General features: G+C 39.1%; 1 protein-coding gene across 4 annotated transcripts in view; it reads left to right on the top strand.

The window, feature by feature from the left end:
- Nucleotides 1-14,029, top strand: part of Dock11 (dedicator of cytokinesis 11) — a 132,317-nt gene extending 118,288 nt beyond the window's left edge. For all 4 annotated transcript variants that reach the window (XM_048336314.1, XM_048336315.1, XM_048336313.1 and 1 more), the window contains 6 exons: nucleotides 373-519; nucleotides 3,710-3,920; nucleotides 4,278-4,468; nucleotides 5,806-5,906; nucleotides 8,129-8,267; nucleotides 13,484-14,029. In XM_048336314.1, the coding sequence (XP_048192271.1) occupies nucleotides 373-519; nucleotides 3,710-3,920; nucleotides 4,278-4,468; nucleotides 5,806-5,906; nucleotides 8,129-8,267; nucleotides 13,484-13,591 (897 nt within the window). In that variant the 3' untranslated portion in view covers nucleotides 13,592-14,029. The remainder of the gene's footprint in view (nucleotides 1-372; nucleotides 520-3,709; nucleotides 3,921-4,277; nucleotides 4,469-5,805; nucleotides 5,907-8,128; nucleotides 8,268-13,483) is intronic.
- The last annotated feature ends 6,763 nt before the right edge of the window (nucleotides 14,030-20,792 follow it).

Below are 20,792 nucleotides of genomic sequence, written 5' to 3'. Positions count from 1 at the left end.
CATTATTTTCTAATTTTAAAGTTCATTTTGGTTCTCATATCTAAATGATTGGGTAAAAGTACAATATATAAGATTTGGATTTCAGCTTCATTTTCTGCTAATCTCTGCTTAGTATCTAGCACTTAAAATTTTCCAATACAAAATAGGTAAGAATACAAGGAAGGAGGAAATTCTTCAGGCTAATAATATATTCATATGATCATGAATTTGAAATGTCTCACTTATTTGCAGTTAAAAGGATGAACATTTAGGTGGTTTATAGAAATATTTTTAAATGTATTTCAAATATATTATTACTAGTTATTTAGTACATTTCCTATAAATGCTGTTGAGTCACACTATTCACAAATTACTTGTTTACCTTTCTAATAGTCTTTTTTTGAAGAAGAGGATGGAAAGGTGTATATTTATAAAGAGAGAAACAATACTGGACTCTCAGAGATCTCCTCGAGACTAGTTAATCTTTATGGTGAAAAATTTGGCACAGGAAATGTCAAGCTACTAATGGATCCAAACAAGGTAATATATGCCCTCCATTTTGAAATAATTTTTATTCCAGATTTGGTACATTGCTCTTAATTTTCTTTGTGTGCTGGTTGTTGCGCTTGAACTCAGGATCTAAGCACTGTCTCTGAGCTTTCTTTTTTTTTTGTCTCTGAGCTTTCTTGTTCAAGGTTAGTGCTCCACCACTTGAGCCACAGCTCTACTACCAGGTTTATTATGATTAATTGGAGATAAGACTCTCACGGACTTTCCTGCCTGGGCTAGGTTTGAACTGCAATCCTCAGATCTCAGCCTCCTGAGTAGCTAGGATTACAGGTGTGAGTCACTGGAACCCAGCATGCTCCTGATTTTCTCCTCATTTTAGCTATGTGAAATATGAAAATAGAACCCTCCAGATAGTGGAAGAAAGAATAGAGGTCTTGGAGTCAGAGAGACCAGGACTAAATCTCCAGTCTCTGTTATTTTGTAGTTTATAAACACAAGGAAGTTATTAAACAACTTTGTGTTTCATCTTGTTCATTAGGAAATAATAATAGTACTTTTTTCTTCCGGTTATTGAATAGATTAAAATAATTGCTATATGGAAAGTAATAATAGGAGCTAATATGCTTAACAAACTAGCTATTATTGTAAGTTTTATTGTGCATCATGATTCTTAGTTATATATTTTATCATTAAAATCATTTTGAGGACCTACATGTAACTCTAAAATATCTATAGTTCAATCAAAGTGACTATAGTTAAATTTCAAATCAAGTGAGTTAGGAGAGATGCTTTGGGTCTTGATCTAAAGATTATCCATCCCAATGGGCCCTGCCAAAGCAAGCTGCAAAAGGTTCCAGCCAAAGAGTCCCTTTTGGGCTGGAGATGTGGCTCAAGTGGTAGAGCGGTAGAGGGAATGCATAGTTCCCTGTGAACTGAAGATTGAGAAAGCACAGTAGGAATGTTAATCATTAGTTGCCATGAATATGCCCTGGATAAGAATTGATGTTTAAGGTAGAAAGGATGTACATAGTTCAGGATTTGTAGCAACAGCAATGTTGACTTTTTCTTTATTAAACAAGTCTCTCCCTTTGTAGCCCAGGCTGGCCTCAAACTAAATTCTCCTACTTTTTTGCCTGTTGAATACTAAGATTACAGGCATGCACTAATACACCTGGCCAGACCTTTTTCTTTATTTGCTAAACAAAAGAATATTTGTAGCAACAGCAATGTTGGCTTTTTCTTTATTAAACAAGTCTCTCCCTTTGTAGCCCAGGCTGGCCTCAAACTAAATTCTCCTACTTTTTTGCCTGTTGAATACTAAGATTACAGGCATGCACTAATACACCTGGCCAGACCTTTTTCTTTATTTGCTAAACAAAAGAATATAGCAACTATTTACCTAGTATCACATTACATTGGGTATTATAAATAATCAAAAGGTGTTAAAGCATACAGATAGATGTTTCATAGGTTATTTCCAAATGATGTCTCATTTTATATAAGTGATATGGTTTTTCTTCTTTGTGAAAAGCATTCTTTTTTTTCTGCCAAAGATCAAAATTTGCTTAAGGGTACAGGCAACTTGAATGGAATTTTTCCATTTTTCCCCCATCATCTTAAAGATATGTGTCCTTAGCTTCAACAGTTGCACATTTAAGATTTCATCTTGTAGGTGTACATATACAGATTTATGTTTAAAAATGTTCACTGCTGTAAAATTTATATAGCAAAAGCCCAGAGGCAGTGTGGCTTTCTTGGTCCTTGTGACTTGAGTAGCATTACCCCTATGATGGATATAGTCATCTAGATGTGAAAAGAAAGTGTCAGTATGAAACTATTAGGACACTGGACTGAGCCAGATTCTGGTGGCTCACACCTGTTATCCTAGCTACTCAGGAGGCTGAGATCTGAGAATGCAAATTCAAAGCCAATCCAGCTAGGAAAGTCCATGAGATTCTTTTCTCCAGTGAAGTAGCAAAAAATCTGGAAGTGGAGCTGTGGCTCAAGTGGTAGAGCATTAAAAAGCTATAGCAAAAAAGCTATAGGACAAGTTCAAGCCTCAGTTAAAACACACAGAAAAATACAGGACTCTACAGGTAGTGTTACATGAGTGTTAAAAGTGGAAGTTTATACATAGCTAAATAAGCTTAAGAAGGCTCTGGAATCAAACATATAAAATAGCTAACCATAGTTACCTCTAAGAAGTGAGACTAGGGTCTTGGCTAGAAAGGAAGAATTTTTGCTATTTTTATACTGTTTGAATGTGTTTATGTATGTATATGTAAAGTTTTAAGCGATCTTCTGAGTTTTTTCTGGAAACATCTAGCTTTTTATTGGGAGAGAAAAGACATTTAATGTCTGGAGATTGGTAAACAACAGCGGAAAGTTTCAGACATTTCCTATCTCCTGTCCATATGCTTGCACACATGGAGGAAGAATAGATACATCCAATTAAAGTCATGCCAGTGATTTCACTGTAGAACTATATTTTATTGAGGAGGTATTCATATAATACACAGCTATTGTAATATATTTATAATATATTTCACAGATAAGATATAAAACAATGTTTAGTCTGATCTCAATTTTCAAATACGTGTACACAGAAAAGGACTGGGAGGAGAGAAGTGAAAATGCAGTCACTTTGGTAGGATTACAGTATTTTCTACTTTTTTTCTACATTCCTCTTTTTTTCCCTTTGGTGGCCCTGGGGTTTGAACTTAGATAGAATGAAGCAGGTACTCTACCACTTTAGCCATGAGTTAGGGTCTCACTTTTTGCCTGGACCTGCCTGCACTTTGATCCTTCAATTTGCACTTCCCACTTAGCTAGGGTGACAGCATGTGCTACACCACCTAGCTTTTTACCAGTTTTACTGTGGTTCTTTTAAGCTTGTTTGCCCAAAGTTTATTTATTTATTTATTTATTTTTGCTCAAACTGACTTTGAAATGGGATCTTTCCAATCTTCACTTCTTGAGCAGATGTGCATCAGCACACAGCTTATTTTCTTTCACCAGATCTGTAGCCTCCAAATAGGTTTCTCTAACTTCTGTATAATCAGAAAAAAATAGATCCTTAAAAATGAACAAAGGTCTGTAGGTGGTATGTTCCGTTGGTAGCTCAATCATAATGGCATCCTTTCCTGCGTGGTCTTAAAGGAGAAAATTAATACTTCCTTTTTCCTTCCACTGATTTTTTTGGTAATATCTTACCTCATAGGTTAACGTCGAAGAACTTGATCCAAAATTCGCTTATATCCAACTCACTTATGTGAAGCCATACTTTGATGACAAAGAACTCACAGAAAGAAAGACAAACTTTGAACAAAATCATAATATTAACAGATTTATTCTTGAGGCTCCATATACCTTATCAGGCAAAAAGCAAGGCCTTGTGGAAGAACAGTGTATACGCCGTGTAATCTTAACTAGTAAGTAGGCCGTTTCATGTCCAATTTTTATTTGTCTTGGTCCTTTCTGGTATATACAAGTACTGGCTGGCCAGCAGGAACAAGTAACTGAAGTTTTAATCATTTGTTGTTTGACTATTGAAAGTTTGTACAAATTTTTCCTTGTAATAAACCACTGTTTCCCCATGTTACTCATAATCAGTTAGAGGTGTCTCATAAAGAGAACTTATCTCTCAATCCTGAAGTATTATTACTGAATGATACCCTGAAGTATCTTAGAGAAAATATGGGGAGAGTTAAAGACATTGGATTTTTTGTTTAATTCAGTTGAACAAATTCTTTTCTGAATATAAGTAATCAATCTTACCATTTTAATAGCATCAAACACATTTCCCTACGTGAAGAAGAGGATTCCTATAATCTGTGAACAGCAGTTTAATTTAAAACCAATTGATGTTGCTATTGAGGCAATCAAAGACAAAACTGAAGAGTTGCAGGAGCTTTGCTCCGCTGATGATGTAAATATGATTACACTTCAACTTAAATTACAGGGCTGTGTTTCTGTGCAGGTACGTTGATCATCCAACATGTATTAAAATGTTTCTTTTTTAAAATTTGTATTGTTATTATAAAGGTGGTGTACAGAGGAGTTGCAGTTACATAAGTGAGGTAAAGAGTACACTTGTTTTTGGACAATGTCAACCCTTCCCTCATTTTCTCCCAGTTTTTTCCTATCATAATCACCTACAAGTTGTGTAGTTCATTTTTGATGTAGTGTCTATTGAGTATCACTGCTGCATTTGCAAATGAACAAATAAGACAAAAAGAAGAAAACAAAAACAGCTACAAAGAAAATAAACCTCTTGCTTCCATTTCCTAGAGTTCATTTCGATAAATATTATTTTATATGAACAGAGTAAAGTGTTTCTTGTTGTTTCTCTTGTTTCATAGGGCTACAGAGAAAGCATTAATTGTAGTTGTGTGCTATGTTCTTAGAATACAAACCCCATATATTCATTTTTTTTGTTAACACAATGGAAAAGTAAGGTTTAAGTTCTATAAATTTTATCTTAGGTCAGAGGTTCAACATAAATTTCTATGTCTAACCAAGCCCTATTATTTACGTATCAGAAATCATTAATTTATCAGCATATCATCTTTCCAGATTATTTGCTTCAATGATTTTGTTCACATAAATTTGTGGAAGTATAGTAATAAAGGTAATAATAGTAATATAGTCGTAGACAAGAATAGAAATATTTAATAGTAATAAAATAACATATAATCATATAATATAGTAATAAATAAGTTTCTTTGTATTTTATTATACAAGCCAGGCAGGTTTTTATCATAGAGCTGCACAAGATCTATAGTCTTTAAAATTTTTTTTTTCGACCAGCCCTGAGGCTTGAATTCAGGGCCTGAGCACTGTTCCTGGCTTCTTTTTGCTCAAGGCAAGCACTCTATCTCTTGAGCCACAGGGCCACTTCCAGCCTTTTCTGTTTATGTGGTGCTGAGGAATCGAACCCAGGGCTTCATGTATGCTCGGCATGCACTCTACCACTAAGTCACCTTCCCAGCCCCTTTAAGACTTTTTTTTTTTTTTTTTTTTTTTTTTTTTTTGCCAGTCCTGGGCCTTGGACTCAGGGCCTGAGCACCATCCCTGGCTTCTTCCTGCTCAAGGCTAGCACTCTGCCACCTGGGCCACAGCGCCCCTTCTGGCCGTTTTCCATATATGTGGTGCTGGGGAATAGAACCAAGAGCTTCATGTGTAGGAGGCAAGCACTCTTGCCACTAGGCCATATTCCCAGCCCCCTTTTAAGACTTTTCATAGAAAGAAGAAATGCAAGAACTTTTTGATTACATGTTGATAACTCTTTCATTTTTCTCTCTTTTTAAAATTTAGGTCAATGCTGGTCCATTAGCTTTTGCAAATGCTTTCTTAAGTGAAAATCGAGCCAGCAAGTATCCACCTAATAAAGTAAATGAATTGAAAGACAAGTTTAGGTAAGTGTTTTGTAGTGTTTCCACTAAACTTCTGTTCTTTCTTTCTTTTTTTTTCTAAAAACAAAAGCAAAGACGCTGGGTGCCAGAGGCTCACACCTACAATCTCAGCTACTCTGAGGAACCAGGTTCAAAAACTAGTCCACATAGAAAAGTCTGTAAGATTCCTGCCTCTAATTAACCAGCATAAGCCCAGAAGTAGAGCTGTGGCTCAAATGGTAGCGAGGCAGCCTTGAGCAAAAAAGCTAAGCGACAGTGCCCAGGCACTGAGTTCAAACAAGCCCTACTACTTACTGTCTGTCACAGAATAAAACAACAAAGTAGTCAACGAATTCTTCCAAAAAAAACTATGTTCTCTGTCTCTACTTTCATAATAGTTAAATGTCCTCTGAATATTAGTTTAAGTAGTGAGGAAATACATAGTCTACTTCATATTCCAGAATATAACCAATATCCCAGTGACACAAGAGATTAAATATGCCAACTTATTTTATGGCTTTGGATATTTTAAGTGACACAAACATAAGCCTACATTCATTACATGATTTCCTTCTTTGCCCGATTGACCTCGTGTTATAGCATTTTCAGACCATTTAGGGTAGGAGTAAAAGTGGAACTGGACTAGCTCCATCAGCGTGTTGCTGTCCTGTGTCTTTAATTCTACTTGCCTTTTCCCCCTGTCTAGGACAAGTGTTGTCTCGTGTGCAGCGAGCAGTCCTGTAAGCTAAGGTGTGTCTGAAAGCTCATAGATTAGAAAACAATCTATATATGAAAAGAAAAGCTCGGGGCATCGCTCAAGGGTTGGGGTACCCATCGAGTGAAAGGTCCTGAGTTTAACCCCCAGTACTGTGTGTGTATATTTACATGTGTATACTGTTTCAGAACAGTTCATATTCAGTTTATATTGATAACAAGAGAAGCAGCTGTGTAAAGCATACTTAAGGAGAAAGATGATAGCCTATTTACTCATTGGCTTCCAATTTATATTATTTCCTTTCTTGTCTGTATGGCCACAGTTATTCCAGTTTTCAGAGGAACCAGTAGTCAATCCATTGGACAATATTTATTTAAAAAGCATGCCCAGATGAAAATGAGGGTACATTCCTGTAAACCCAGCACTCAAGAGATCAGTCAGGAAGACCACTAGTTCAAAGGCAGCCTCAACAACATAGCAAGACCCTGTCTCACAAATTTTTCTTTTAGGCCATGCACTGGTGGCTCACGCCTATAATCCTGGCTACTCAGGAGCTTGAGATCTGGTATTACAGTTCAAAGCCAGCCTGGGCAGGAAAGCCTGTGAGACTCTTTCTTCAATTAATCCCAGAAAATCAGAATTGGCACTGTGGCTCAAAGTGGTAGAGTGCTTAAGCTTGAGCAAAAAGAACTCAGGGACAGTCCCTGAACTCAAATCCCACAAATGATAGCATTTTTAACTAATATGTGCATGCCATATACAAAAGACTCTTATTAGTTACTATAACAACTATACAAAGCATATGAACAATAAGGTACTTTGTCCCCTCAGATAAAATCTATGGACTTTAAAACATATCCCTAGGAAATAATGAAAACTACTTTTTCACTGTGTCAGTACTGAGGTTGAACTCAGGACTTCATATTAGCTTTTTTTTGCCAAGGCAAAACTTCTGGCTTTTTGCTGATTAATTGGAGATAATATTAAGGTTTGTCTGCTTGGTCTGGCTTTGAGCCAGAATCCTTGGGTCTATCTCTTGTATAAGTAGGATTACAAATATGAGCCATCAGTGCCAAGCTGAAAATGCTTTTATGATATATCCTCACTTCTCTGTGCCCTCTTTTACAAACCTAGGGAAAATATTTTGTACCATACCACCCAGTACTATGTTGGACACATAGAAAGCTCCAAACAAATTATTTCCTAATAAATGACTATCTACAGATAAAGTAATGTTAGTCCACAACCAGCCGATATAATACCAACAACATAGCTAAGAAAATAGGTTACCTAGGGACTATGTTTTGATGCCAGTGTTTAAAGGAGATAAAAAGTCAGAGGGCAAAGGTAGCAAAAAAAGGAGAAAGTGGCTTAAGACTTAGGAAGCAACGAGAACAACTACACAGTAAGGAAATTGAGAAGTGGAAGCTTCCTTTTAAGCCATGGCTTACTAGATTGTTACCAGATCGATTGTCAATGAAAATCTCCAAGAATAAGTAATAAAATCTATATCTTTGATGTTTCTCCACAGGAAATTTATGCAAGCTTGTAGCATTGCACTTGAGATAAATGAGCGGCTAATTAAAGAGGATCAAATTGAATACCACGAAGAGCTAAAGTCAAGTTTCAAAGACATAGAGAAAGAATTGTCTGACATTATCCATGAGCAGGCAAGTCATGAGTGGTTGAAAATGAAAATATGTTCTTTAAAATGTTAATTAGTAAAATCTGTGAGTTTGGAATTTATTACCTTGAAATTCATCAGTATTTTAAAAATTGCTCAGGATATCCCGAAGCATTTAAGTGCTATAAGGAAAAGCAGATTTGCAGCAACGATCTAAAACTGCTCTGGAAGCCATTCGTAGTGTTAAGCCATTTTGTTCTTTGTGCTACAATGACATTAGAAGCAACTAGTTGAGAAATTCTAAATTGATCTGCTGTGAACGTGGCTAAGAGTCCTAAAGAAATGAAATGATGGTTTCTAGGCCACTTGACCAAATGAATATTCTTGTCTTAGCTGTAGGAAAGTAGATTTTGTGTTTTAGGTGAGATCCTGAGTAATTTCTAATACATAGGAACTAACCTAATACAGCCTATACAACTTCTTAGCATGTTAGTCTATCATTGAGGGTTAGTGGCAGATATAGTGGGCTTAGAAAAACACAGCCCAAAAAATATAAAAGTGAACCAGGTACCAGTGGCTCACACCTGTAATCCTAGCTCTTCCGGAGGCTGACTTTAGGATTGTGGTTCAAAACCAGCCCAGACAGGAAAGTCATGAGCAGAAAAGCTCAGGGACAGCAAAACCAGCCCAGGCAGGAAAGTCTTGAGCAGAAAAGCTCAGGGACAGCGTGTACACACACACACACACACACACACACACACACACACACACACACACACACACACACACACACAACTTGATTATCCTTATATTCAAATAATTTAGTACTTATCACTTATGCATCTACTGACTTCATTTGGAAAATCTGAGTTCTCCTGGATATGTTGATAAACTTTGTTCCTGCACTTTGTGCATGGATTGTCAGTCATTTAAACATATTAAACATGTTTGTAAATTGAGCCTTTTAAGCTTCTCATAAAACCGCTTTCATTTCCCCACTAATGAAAACACCCAACAGGATAAATACTTGCTTCCAAACTGAAATTTTTAAATTATTAAAGATGGAGGTGGTGGTAGAGCTTAGTGGTAGAACATTCACTGAGTATATGCAATGCCCTATGATTCATCTCCAAAACTGCAAAAGACAAAGATTAAAATACACAAGGATAAGCCAGGTGCTGATGGCTCATGCCTATAATCCTAGCTACTCAAGAGGCTGTGATCCAGAGGATCGTAGCATAAAGCCAACCAGGCAGAAAAGTCTGTGAAACTCCCCATCTCCAAAGGAACCACCAAAAAAAGCAGGGCTACAGATGTGTGGCTCAAGTGGTAGAGCGCTAGCCAAGCAGCAAGCTGAGCAAGTGGAAGACCCTGAGTTCAAACCCCAGTACCTCCCTAACTACTCCCACCCCCCAAAAAGGGGGGGTACAATGCTTCTGAGAATATTTTCCATAGGCTGGTCCTCTGGAATCTGCATTTCAGTGATTGAAAGTTATTGCTCCTTGTAAGAGGGTCTCACACAAAATTTGCTCTCACCAGTGCTTGGAATCTACAGAATTGTGGTTCAGCGGTGAGAAAAATCTGATGGGAAAAAAAAAGATTTCTGTGCCAACAGAGCTAGCTGGATTTCAGTCAAATTCTTGAATATCTAAATTTCTTTTTAATGCTCTTTTTCTAAGAAAGCGTATGTGGGAACCTCAGTTTGAATTCTCTAAAGTTTGTAGTGAAGAGTTTGCTTTTCTGACCATTGTCATGTCCTCAGCATGGAGAATTGGGATCAGCTAGACTTTGGTCAACCTGTGGGGTTGTGAGAGCAGCTACTGTAATAGTCCCCTCCGTACACATTCTTGGTAGCTGGGAATGGCATTGCTTCTTAGAGCCCAGAATCACTGTTTTGTGTCTCTTTTTGTCATCTTCACTTGTGCTAGCCTTCTTAGGAATGGATATAAACAGCTCCAAGGCCCCTTTCTCCTTCCTAAAGCAGCCAAGTGATTAGAAATAGGAAGGAAAGGATGCTTTCCCCCTTCTTTCAGGTACCTCAGTCAGACAGCACTTGAGAACATGGAATATCTTGCTCTAAACACCATTTTATATGGCTACATATAGACTGCATAGATGGTTGCTTGAAATGATCTCATTGAAAAGTTTCTCATGATATATAGAAAATATAGCTAAAATCTTTTTTTCACAAATGATAGAAAAATACAATGCTGTTTTCAGCCAGTGTATACTGACAGCTACTCCATTTGCATGCACTACAAGGTCTAATCTTACACAATAAATTATTCAAATGAAGGAACATTATTTAATTATTCTTACTGTAATCAAGGTACTTAGAATGAGCTAGGTGCTGGTGTATCATGCCTGTAATCCTTGCTACTCAGGAGGCTGGCTGAGACCTGAGGATCGGGGTTCAAAGCCAGCCCAGGCAGGAAAGTCTTGTGAGACTTTTTCTAAAATTTTATTTTACTGTCAAGATGACGTACAGTTTATAGAGAGGTTACAGTTACATATGTAAGGTAGTGAGCACATTTCTTGTGAGAATTTTTATCTCTAATAAACTACTCAGAAAAAGTGAGATATAGCCCTGTGACTTCAGTGGTAGAGCGCTAGCCTTTTACACAAAGAGGCTCAGGGACAGTGTCCAGGTCCTGAGTTCAAGCCCCAGGACCAGCAAAAAAAAAGATACTTAGAATGGTCATCTCCCCCACCCCTTGAAACCTAAGATTTTCAAATTGGCTTTGATGTTTCATACCTGTTTATAGTGGTTATTAATATAAACATGGTTATTTTACTTAGTTGTAAAGACCAGTGTTTAATTCCTTATATTGCCTATTGTTCAATAACCAAGAAAATTCTACTTCTTACTGACTTATGTATATGCAAACTGTTGACTTTGTAGTGAGTTTTTATTTTTAGTTTACTATTATTTTTTCATTCATGGGGCTTAAACTCAGGGCCTGTGCACTGTCCCTGAGCTTTTCTGCTCAGGGCCAGAACTTCATCACTTTGAGCCACGGCACCACTTCTGGTTTTCTGGTGACTAATTGTAAATAAAGAGTCTCACAGACTTTCTGGCCCAGGAGGCTTTGAACCACAATCCTTGGAGCTCAACCTGGATCCTCAGGTCTCAGCTAGGATTACAGTCATGGGCCACTGCTTCCCAGTCAAGCTTCGGGCTTTTTAAAAAGAATTCAGATTATCTTAAAACTATGCATTGCAGGGCTGGGGATATAGCCTAGTGGCAAGAGTGCCTGCCTCGGATACACGAGGCCCTAGGTTCGATTCCCCAGCACCACATATACAGAAAATGGCCAGAAGCGGCGCTGTGGCTCAAGTGGCAGAGTGCTAGCCTTGAGCAGGAAGAAGCCAGGGACAGTGCTCAGGCCCTGAGTCCAAGGCCCAGGACTGGCCAAAAAAAAAACAAAAAACAAAACTATGCATTGCAAGCCAAGCACTGGGAGCATACTCCTATAATCCTAGCTCTGGAGACTTACAGCACAGATCATAGTTTGAAGTCAGCCCAGGCAGAAAAGTTCTGAAGCAAAAAGCCAGGCTGGGAGTGTGGCTCCAATGGTAGAGCACCAGGAGGGTAAGCACAAGACCCTGAGTTCAAATCCCACTATTGCCAAAACCCAAACAAGACTAATCATTGCAGATCTCTTAACTAAATGCAATTGGCAATAGTCATTGTAATGTGTGTTTGGTATGTTTTCTAATTTGTGACACCTGACCACTTAAACCTACAGTATGCTTTAAGATTAATGTCATGACAAGAGGAAATTTCTCTATTCTAGGCTTAATATTATAAGCCTTATGATTTGTGGCAACATGAACGATGTGACCCAGTACTACCATCTTAGGCCAGTTCAACAGCTTAGTACTGAAATCTTGAAGCGAAGCTGAAAACCCAGCTTTGAAAGCTTGAGACCTAATAGTTGAACTTGGTGGAGACCGTGTATATATTGTTATCTTCCCCTTTCTAACCTAAGCTTAAGACCTCTGTGTATGTGACACTGAGGAACTGAACCCAGGGCTTCATGCATGCGAGGCAAGAACTCTACCACTAATCCACATTCCTAGCCTCGCCTAAGACCTCTCTTGAACAAAAATGGCTAATTTAAAAAATATCTATAGTAATACTAAGAATGCATGTGTTTATATATATGGAACCAGAAAATGATTTTATATTAATGAAGTTGTAGATTTCCAAGAAAATTCTTCTGTGTTGCTTAGCTTAACTAATCTCAATGTCTTTTAAAAATGCACTGGCTTTTGTTGTGTGTGTGCTGGGGCTTGGGGTATGTGGGGCTTGAACTCAGGTCCTAGGTGCTGTCCCAGAGAGACCACTGCCCTGCAGCACCTCTGACTTTGAACTTCATTTAGTTGTACTTCCAAGTCTCTAGGGAAGGAGCTGAGGTTTCTGAATGTTTGAAAACCTCTCAGGTGAAGCCAGGCACCAGTGGTTCATGTCTGTAATCCTAGTTACTCAGGAAGCTGAGATCTGAGAAGTATGGTTCAAAGCCAGCCCAGGGCAAGAAAATCCATGGGTCTCAACTCCAAATAAATAAAATAAAAATAATAAAAGAGCCAAAAGTGAAGCTGTGGCTCAAGACTTAAGCAAAAAAAAAAAAAGAAGAAGAAAAAGAAAACCCCTCAGATGATTCTGAGCCCCACCATGCTAGAAAATAAAAAACTTATCAAAGAAGAGTATAGTCTTTGGTTTTGAACTCTAGTGATGACCATGTGTTAACACACTTTTTTTCAAGATTGCATTATCTCTCTTTTTTTATTGAAGTTTGCATTTTATGATCTCCTGTTTTTCTTAATGAGTAACCCAGATTTTTTTTCTGCTTTTTTGCTATGCTGCCTCTGTAACACAGCTCTGAAGACTTAAGTCGGTAATGTTATTCTTCTGGCACTTACTAAAAACTAACAGCTAATGCCTGCTACTTTGTGAAGAATGGAAATTCCATATATTCTCAAATGAATCTTAAAGCACTTACTAAAATCTAACAGCTAATGCCTGCCACCTTGTGAAGAATGGAAATTCTATATATTCTCAAATAAATCTTATAGCACTTACTAAAAACTTATAGCTAATGTCAGTAATGTTATTCTTTGCTCTTTCTGCTTTCTGTCAATTTCAAATAGCTCAGTGTCAGTGATCCATTGAAATATGCCTGTAATTTCATATACACAGTCTTTTTTGGCAGTAGCAATGTTGCTCCATGATAATGGTGCATATTTCTTTTGTTTTAGGTTTTACAAGAAGACACAGTGCATTCTCCCTGGATGAGCAACACTTTGCATGTGTTTTCTGCAATTAGTGGTACATCGAGTGACAGGGTTTATGGTTCACCAAGATAAGCTGATGTATGAGGAAAAGTGGGTGGCAATGGGAATGGGAATGGTATATCTCAGGAATATTTGGAGCTCTACAAATGTTGACCTTGAGTGATTAGACATATATGTGGAGTGTTTTCTCCTGACACCAAGCTTTTCATGCAGGGTGCTTACATATTTTGTAACTGTTCAAGTAACTTAAAAGTGCCTGGAAATTTGCACCACTGTGCTTGGTTTTTATTTTTTTTATTTTATTATTTTTAAGAACTTTTTGAAAAAGTTTAAACACAATGTATCCCTTTTATTTCTTAGGTACTGTACTTTTTTTAAGTTAAGTCTAGATGCTAAAGTGTAGGAGCTCAGAAATTGTTAATTTGTTTTGCTTAATTATTGCTTATCATTCTGGTACTATATAGAATTGTTTAATGGAACACAATAAAAAAATAAAAAAAGAAGTGAAGGAAATAATACTTTCAAGTTAGCATTTGTGCTTGACAAGAAATCACTGCAGGGCTAGGGATATGACCTAGTGGCAAGAGTGCTTGCCTCCCATACATGAAGCCCTGGGTTCAATTCCCTAGCACCACATATACAGAAAACGGCCAGAAGTGGCGCTGTGGCTCAAGGAGCAGAGTGCTAGCGTTGAGCAAAAAACAAGAAGCCAGGGGCAGTGCTCAGCCCCTGAGTCCAAGCCCCACGACTGGCAAAAGAAAAAAAAAAAAAGGAAATCACTGGAAAAGAAAATGGATTTGTATGTGTGTGAGCGTGTGTGTGTGTGTGTGTGTGTGTGTGTGTGTGCATGAGTGTGTATGTGTGAATGTATGCATGCATGCATGTGTGCTGATCTCAGATTGAATTTAGGGCCTGGGCACTGTCCCACATTTTTTTCTCATAGCAAGCACTCTACCACTTGAACCACAATTGCAACTTTTGCCTTTTTTGGATGGTTAATTAGAGATAAGACAAGACCCTCACAGACTTTCCTGCACAAGCTAGCTCCAGACCACAATCCTCAGATCTCAACCTTCGGAGTAGCTAAGATGGCAGGCACCAGGCTAGGCAGGAACATTAACCACAAAAAGCCAAGTAGTAGAGCACTAACCTTGAGTAGAAAGGCTCAGGGACAATGCCCATGTCCTGATTTCAAGCTCCAATACTGGTACTCCGCAAAAAAGAATATTTCAAGCTTTGGGAGACAAGTTGAATTCTTTCCTATTAGTTGTCTAGGTGGAACTAAAGAAACTAAAGGCATTATTTACTAGGAAAATTTCAAGACAATACCATGATTCCACAGAACTACCATGGTCAATGTTCTTAGTTTGGCTAGTAGGTATTCTGATTGCTCTGTCTCCCACATAGAATATAGAAGATTTTTATGTTACACAGGTCTTCTAGAAAGCAATAATTTTTGCCAAAGCTCCATCGTGTGGGGCTATCCCAAAAACAAAACATTTCTGAGAATTTGTAGTCCATGTGTACTATCAATTTCAAAGCACTTTATCAGAAGTCCAAGGTGGAAAATTTGCAGTGATTAGTTTCTTCAATGACAAGTTTAACCAGCATTTTGACAGTATTTGGTGGGTGTTGCACACCTATGTCAGTATACATTGCCACCACAGGTATAACACCTGCTAGTTTGGGATTACGTTTCTATCTGGGAAGAAATCTCAGATTACCTCAATCATTCTGGAGAAACCAAGGTAATTCTAAACGTTTTTAACTGGAATTATCCATAGAATTTTTGTCTGTCTTGCATAAATTTCAAGTTCTAGACTTAATTTCTTCCATAGATTAGCTTATTTTATAGGCAGACCAACAGGCTTTGAACTATAAAAGGATAGCCTGGAGCCTTGGCTTTTTAAATACTTTGAGACAGGCTAAATCTGAGCAGTTATACTCTGCCTCAGCCACTTTTCTTTACATGTCATTTTCAAGCCTTTAGAGGAGCATAAGCATATTGAAAATTAATCTTATATTTTAATAGACTGTTCAGAAGTACTTTTAAAGGTAGTTTGTAAGCTCTTCATATCTTGGAATAACCTATAAATAAGTTTCCCCTTTACAGTGATAATTTATGGCATGTATTTGTAAGGAACTATCACCTAGAGTGCTTGCAGCCATCTGAGAGCAAGGCATCTTGGGAAAAGTGCACCATCGCTTCATCTACAACTAGTCCCTCTTACATCCCCTAGCACAGTGTGTACACCAGAAGTATATACTAAATTACTAAATTATACTATTACTAAATTGCATATACTAAATTACTCCTGCACCCTGATAACTTGACATCTAGTTGAGGGGATGAGACACATAAACAGGTAAATTCTACAAGAATTACAATGTGTGCCTCATATACCACCACATATACAGAAAATGGCCAGAAGTGGCGCTGTGGCTCAAGTGGCAGAGTGCTAGCCTTGAGCAAAAAGAAGCCAGGGACAGTGCTCAGGCTCTGAGTCCAGGGCCCAGGACTGGCAAAAAAAAAAAAAAAAAGAATTACAATGTGAAGACAAGAAAAATTGTATAAGAGCATAGCCAAAGGATGACACTCCATAATTTATCATCATCGTGGAGGGCCCATCACTGTGAATCATAATGTCAGTAGGGAATGTCCTGAATGAGAGGAAGCTTCGAACAGGCTTCTGTAATATGAGAGGATAGCATAGGCCACAAGTACAAGAGAAACAATGGAGAAACACTGGGCAGGACTCACGAGGTGGCTAAGAGTACAATGAAAAATCAGAGATCATTGTGAACAGTGGCTAGAGTTATCCATGTCATGAGACCATGTCACTGGATCTGTTTCCCCAGCTTTCAGAACAAAAGCAGGAAGCTACAAATGACAGTGTGAGCCAGACTAGAAAGGGCCAAGGGAAACTCTTGGGAAACACTGTGTTAGTTACTACTATTTATATAACTTGCTAATTTCATGCACCAATTTGCCTCCTGCAAATTAACTCCTATCAAAACCACAAACAACAGAGTGAGCTAGACCAGAAAAGACCATGAATCATTTGGGAAACACTGCATGTGTTAGGTATTACCATCAATATAATTTAATGATTGCATGCACCAGTTTGGCTTTTGCAAGTTTAATTCCTACCATAGTACACATTTGTGCTCTATTGTAATTAGTCTTGTGTCCAATGTCCCCTTGGAAACTATTGTTTTGATATTCTTTGAATGCACATAGAAATCTCAAGTGTCAGTTGTACCAAGGTGGTTTTGGTTTGGGATTTTTTTTTTTTTGCCAGTCCTGGGCCTTGAACTTAGGGCCTGAGCACTATCTCTGGCTTTTTTTGCCACTTGAGCCACAGAGCCACTTCTGGTAGTTTTCTGTATATGTGGTGCTGAGGAATCGAACCCAGGGCTTCATGTATACGAGGCAAGCACTCTTGCCACTAGGCTATATTCCCAGCCCGGTGGTTTTGGTTTGACCCATCCATTCATGAACACAATGAATACATCTTGGTCCAAGTTGCTCCTTCCCTCATTCTCTCTTCTCTCCCCTCCCCTTCCCACACTAGCCACCCTACTTTTCCTTGTTCCATTTTCACATTTGTACATAGATTATGGCAATCAAGTGTTACTTTCTTACTACAGTGAAATAAAAACAGAAAATAAGTCATTTTGTGAAAATTTCCTAAAAACCATTTTCACAAATGGTATCCTGTAAATACATGGTCTATTCTATTGTTGCTGTATTTATATCATTTGGCTTTTTAAAAATGAAATAGAAAGTAGCAGTGGCAACAACAACCTTCGAACCATGACCAACATTCATAAAACTAGAGATGATTCACTGGTTAATAAATGACAAAAGTCAGCAAAAAGAACCAGACAATATAAATACTGGTTGTACCTGAGATAAAGAACCCAAGTGATATACTAAGCAATCGAAATTTCCAAACTCTTCAATATATTGGATTGCCATTAGGGGTGTGTGTGTGTGTGTGTGTGTGTGTGTGTGTGTGTGTGTGTGTGTGTGTATGCACATGCACGCTTGTGCACTTGTGTACACTTAAACCCATGGCACATTTTAATCTTGCTCTAAGCGCGTATTACTTTGCCTATCAAAAGGCAATGAGAAGGGGCTGGGAATGTGGCTTAGTGGCAGAGTGCTTGCATATCCTGCGTGAAGCCTTGGGTTCAATTCCTCAGCACCACATAAACAGAAAAGGCCAGAAGTGGCGCTGTGGTTCAAGTGGCAGAGTGCTAGCCTTGAGCTTAAAAAGAAGCCAGGGACAGCACTCAGGCCCTGAATCCCAAGCCCCAGGACTGGCAAAAAAAAAAAAGGCAAAGAAAAGCCAGGCCCTGGTGGCTCATGCCTCTAATCTTAGCTATTCAAGGGGCTGAGATTTTAGGAACACAGTTCAAAGCCAGCCCAGGCAAGAAAGTCTGTGAGACTGTTAGGCAAAAATCTGATCATTAAATTTCCGTATAGGCAAAGCAACAGAACATAATAAAAAACATATAGAATCAGGTACCATTCACTACGACATTTTATCCCTGGAAAGAGAATTTCTGGGAGGAAAAAAATTCCACCTCCTAGCTGGTTTAAACTGTGCTCATTTCTCTTAGAATTGCCACCAGCTAGGTACATCTGATATGGCCTCAGAGTGTTTACTTACAGCTCTACAATTCTGAATGACACTATTTGGCTGAGGTATTTAAGGGGTCCCACACTTTGCCCTGTCCTCACGCCAGCTTCTTGGTCCACCGTTTGCTGACTCTGTGGCCATAATCATATCCTAAAAAATCTAAGCCCATTTCACCTAAGGACACCTGAGCAGGATCCCAAAGGTACTGGGATCATGGGACATGGACACATGGGCATATGGGCAGGATCTGACCAATCTCCTTCACTAGGTAGTGTTGAGGTGACCATCATTTCCCTTTCCACTCCAACTCAGAAAGTCCTTTGAGGAAGATGGGCACCTCTCAGCTCTCAGTTTCCCTCCCTGAGAGGTAACTCAAAAGTAAGGATTTTCTCCTTGGATGGCAAAGAGCTGATCAGTCTTTACCCCTGGCTCAGCTTCCTTTTCCTGCTCTGATCATGGCACACCTCCAGGAAGTCAGCTATGCCTACCCTCCCACTCCCTTACCAGGATGTGGCAGAGAAAGGTGGGGTACCTTAAACTTCCCCATTCTAGGAAGCCAACTGACCAGATTCTTACTTGTTCAGACCCCAACCTCCCCACTCCCTGTCGAGCTATCGGCTGATGACATATGCTTGCTGCTTTCGCTATGTGTTTGTTCCATGATCCTTTAGGTATTAGATCAGTGGTTCATCCAGGCATGGTGACATATGCCTGTAGTCCCAGCTGCTCACAAGGCTAAGGCAGGAGGATGGCCAGAAAATAGCTTTTCTCCTTGCATGTCTTAAATATAACCTGACCCATACAAAGTCTTAGTTTCCATCTCCCAGCTGATTCTCGCATTCCCCATTTCAGTAAATGGCATGATCACTCAAATCACATGCCCAGACCAGAATCCTTTCAGTCAGAGCTGCCTTCTCTCCCTTTCCCTCACCCTTTACATCTAATCCTTCTGTAAATCTTTTTGAATTTACCTTCAAAAATACATCTCATCTTGCTCGTTCTCACCATCTACAATACTGTCATCCTGCTCCCTCTTTCCTATCAGGCTTCTCTGACTTCAAATAGCCCTCTAACTAACCTTCTGCCTTTTACCACAGCAAGCCCATTCTCAATCAGAGAGTGAAAATGATCCTTTGAACTTAAAGGACCGAGTGACTGAGTGGTAGAATATTTAGAATATACCAGAACTTGGGTTACATTCCCAGCACTGCCAAAAAGGGGGGAAATGGGGTGGGGGATGAAGGGAAGAGAGGGGAGAGTGAGGAAAGGAGTGGAAGAAAAAAGGCTGGGAATGTGGCTTAGTGGTAGAGTGCTTGCCTAGCATACATGAAGCCCTGGGTTCAATTCCTCAGCACCACATAAACAGAAAAATCCAGAAGTGGTGCTGTGGTTCAAGTGGTAGAGTGCTAGCCTTGAGCAAAAAGAAGCCAGGGACAGCGCTCAGACCCTGAGTGCAAGCCCCAGGACTGGCAAAAAAGGAGGGGGGACAGGGAGTGTGGTGAGAAGGGAAGAGGAAGGAAGAAAGGAAGGAAAGAAGGAAGGAAGGGAGGGAGGGAGGGAGGGAGGGAGGAAGAAAGGAAGGAAGGCATTGGCTCAGTTTCCAACTCACTCCTCAGACTTCCTCCTATCTGCCATGTCCACTTCTACCTCAAGCCATTTGCACTCACTCTTCGCGGTGCCCAGAAGGAAGGAAGGCTGTTGTCCAAATGGACACCATAGCTTTCTTCCTTAATTTAGTGTGTGTTTCAAATGTGGATATATTTGTTCTGGAATACTCTACAACAAGGAAGATGACCAGAGCTGCATGTATCAACAAGGATTACCCTCAAATACTCAATTCTAAATGAAGAAGGCAAATTTAGGAATGATATGAACAGCTTATCATTTTTATGTAGCTTTCAAAATATGCAGAGCAGAAGTTGTGTGGCTCAAGTGGCTCAGTGGTCACCAGCATGAGTCCTTGAGCTTCAGACCTAACACCACAAAAAAAGAAATGACTAGGTCTAGGAATATGGCCTAGTGGTACAGTGCTTGCCTCGCATACCTGAAGCCCTGGGTTCGAGTCCTCAGTACCACATATATAGAAAAAGGCGGGAATGGCGCTGTGGCTCAAGAGGTAGAGTGCTAGCTTTGAGCAAAAAGGAGCTAGGACAGTGGTCAGGCCCCAAGTTCAAGCCTCAGGACTGGCAAGAAAAATGACTAAAATGTATGAAGAATAATCTTATGAACAAACTTATTTTAGTCATGGTATAGAATCACCCAAGCCCAGCACTGGTAGCTCACACCTGTAATCCTAGTTACTCAGGAGGCTAAAATCTGAGAATCATAGTGCAAAGCCAGCTAGGGCAGGAAAGTCCATGAGATTCTTATCTTCAGTCATCCACCAAAAAGCCAGAAGTGGAGCTGTGGCCCAAGTGGTAGAATGCAAGTGTTGAGAGTCTCTAGAAAGCTTGCATATGGAGTGTGATCTCTATAATGTTAGAATTCTTTCAGATTTGAACTTTGAATCTCAAATCTCAGCCTCCTAAGTAGCTAGAATTACAGGCAGGAGCCACCAGCACCCAGCTTTCACAGGTTATTTTTGAGATATATTTTGAGATATGTTTGCTTCCCGCTGTGGCAAG

Source organism: Perognathus longimembris, chromosome 28 (assembly GCF_023159225.1).
Source record: "Perognathus longimembris pacificus isolate PPM17 chromosome 28, ASM2315922v1, whole genome shotgun sequence".
NCBI lineage: Eukaryota > Metazoa > Chordata > Mammalia > Rodentia > Heteromyidae > Perognathus > Perognathus longimembris.
The sequence above is the reverse complement of the archived record's forward strand: the minus strand, read 5'-3'. Positions and strand labels throughout refer to the sequence as shown.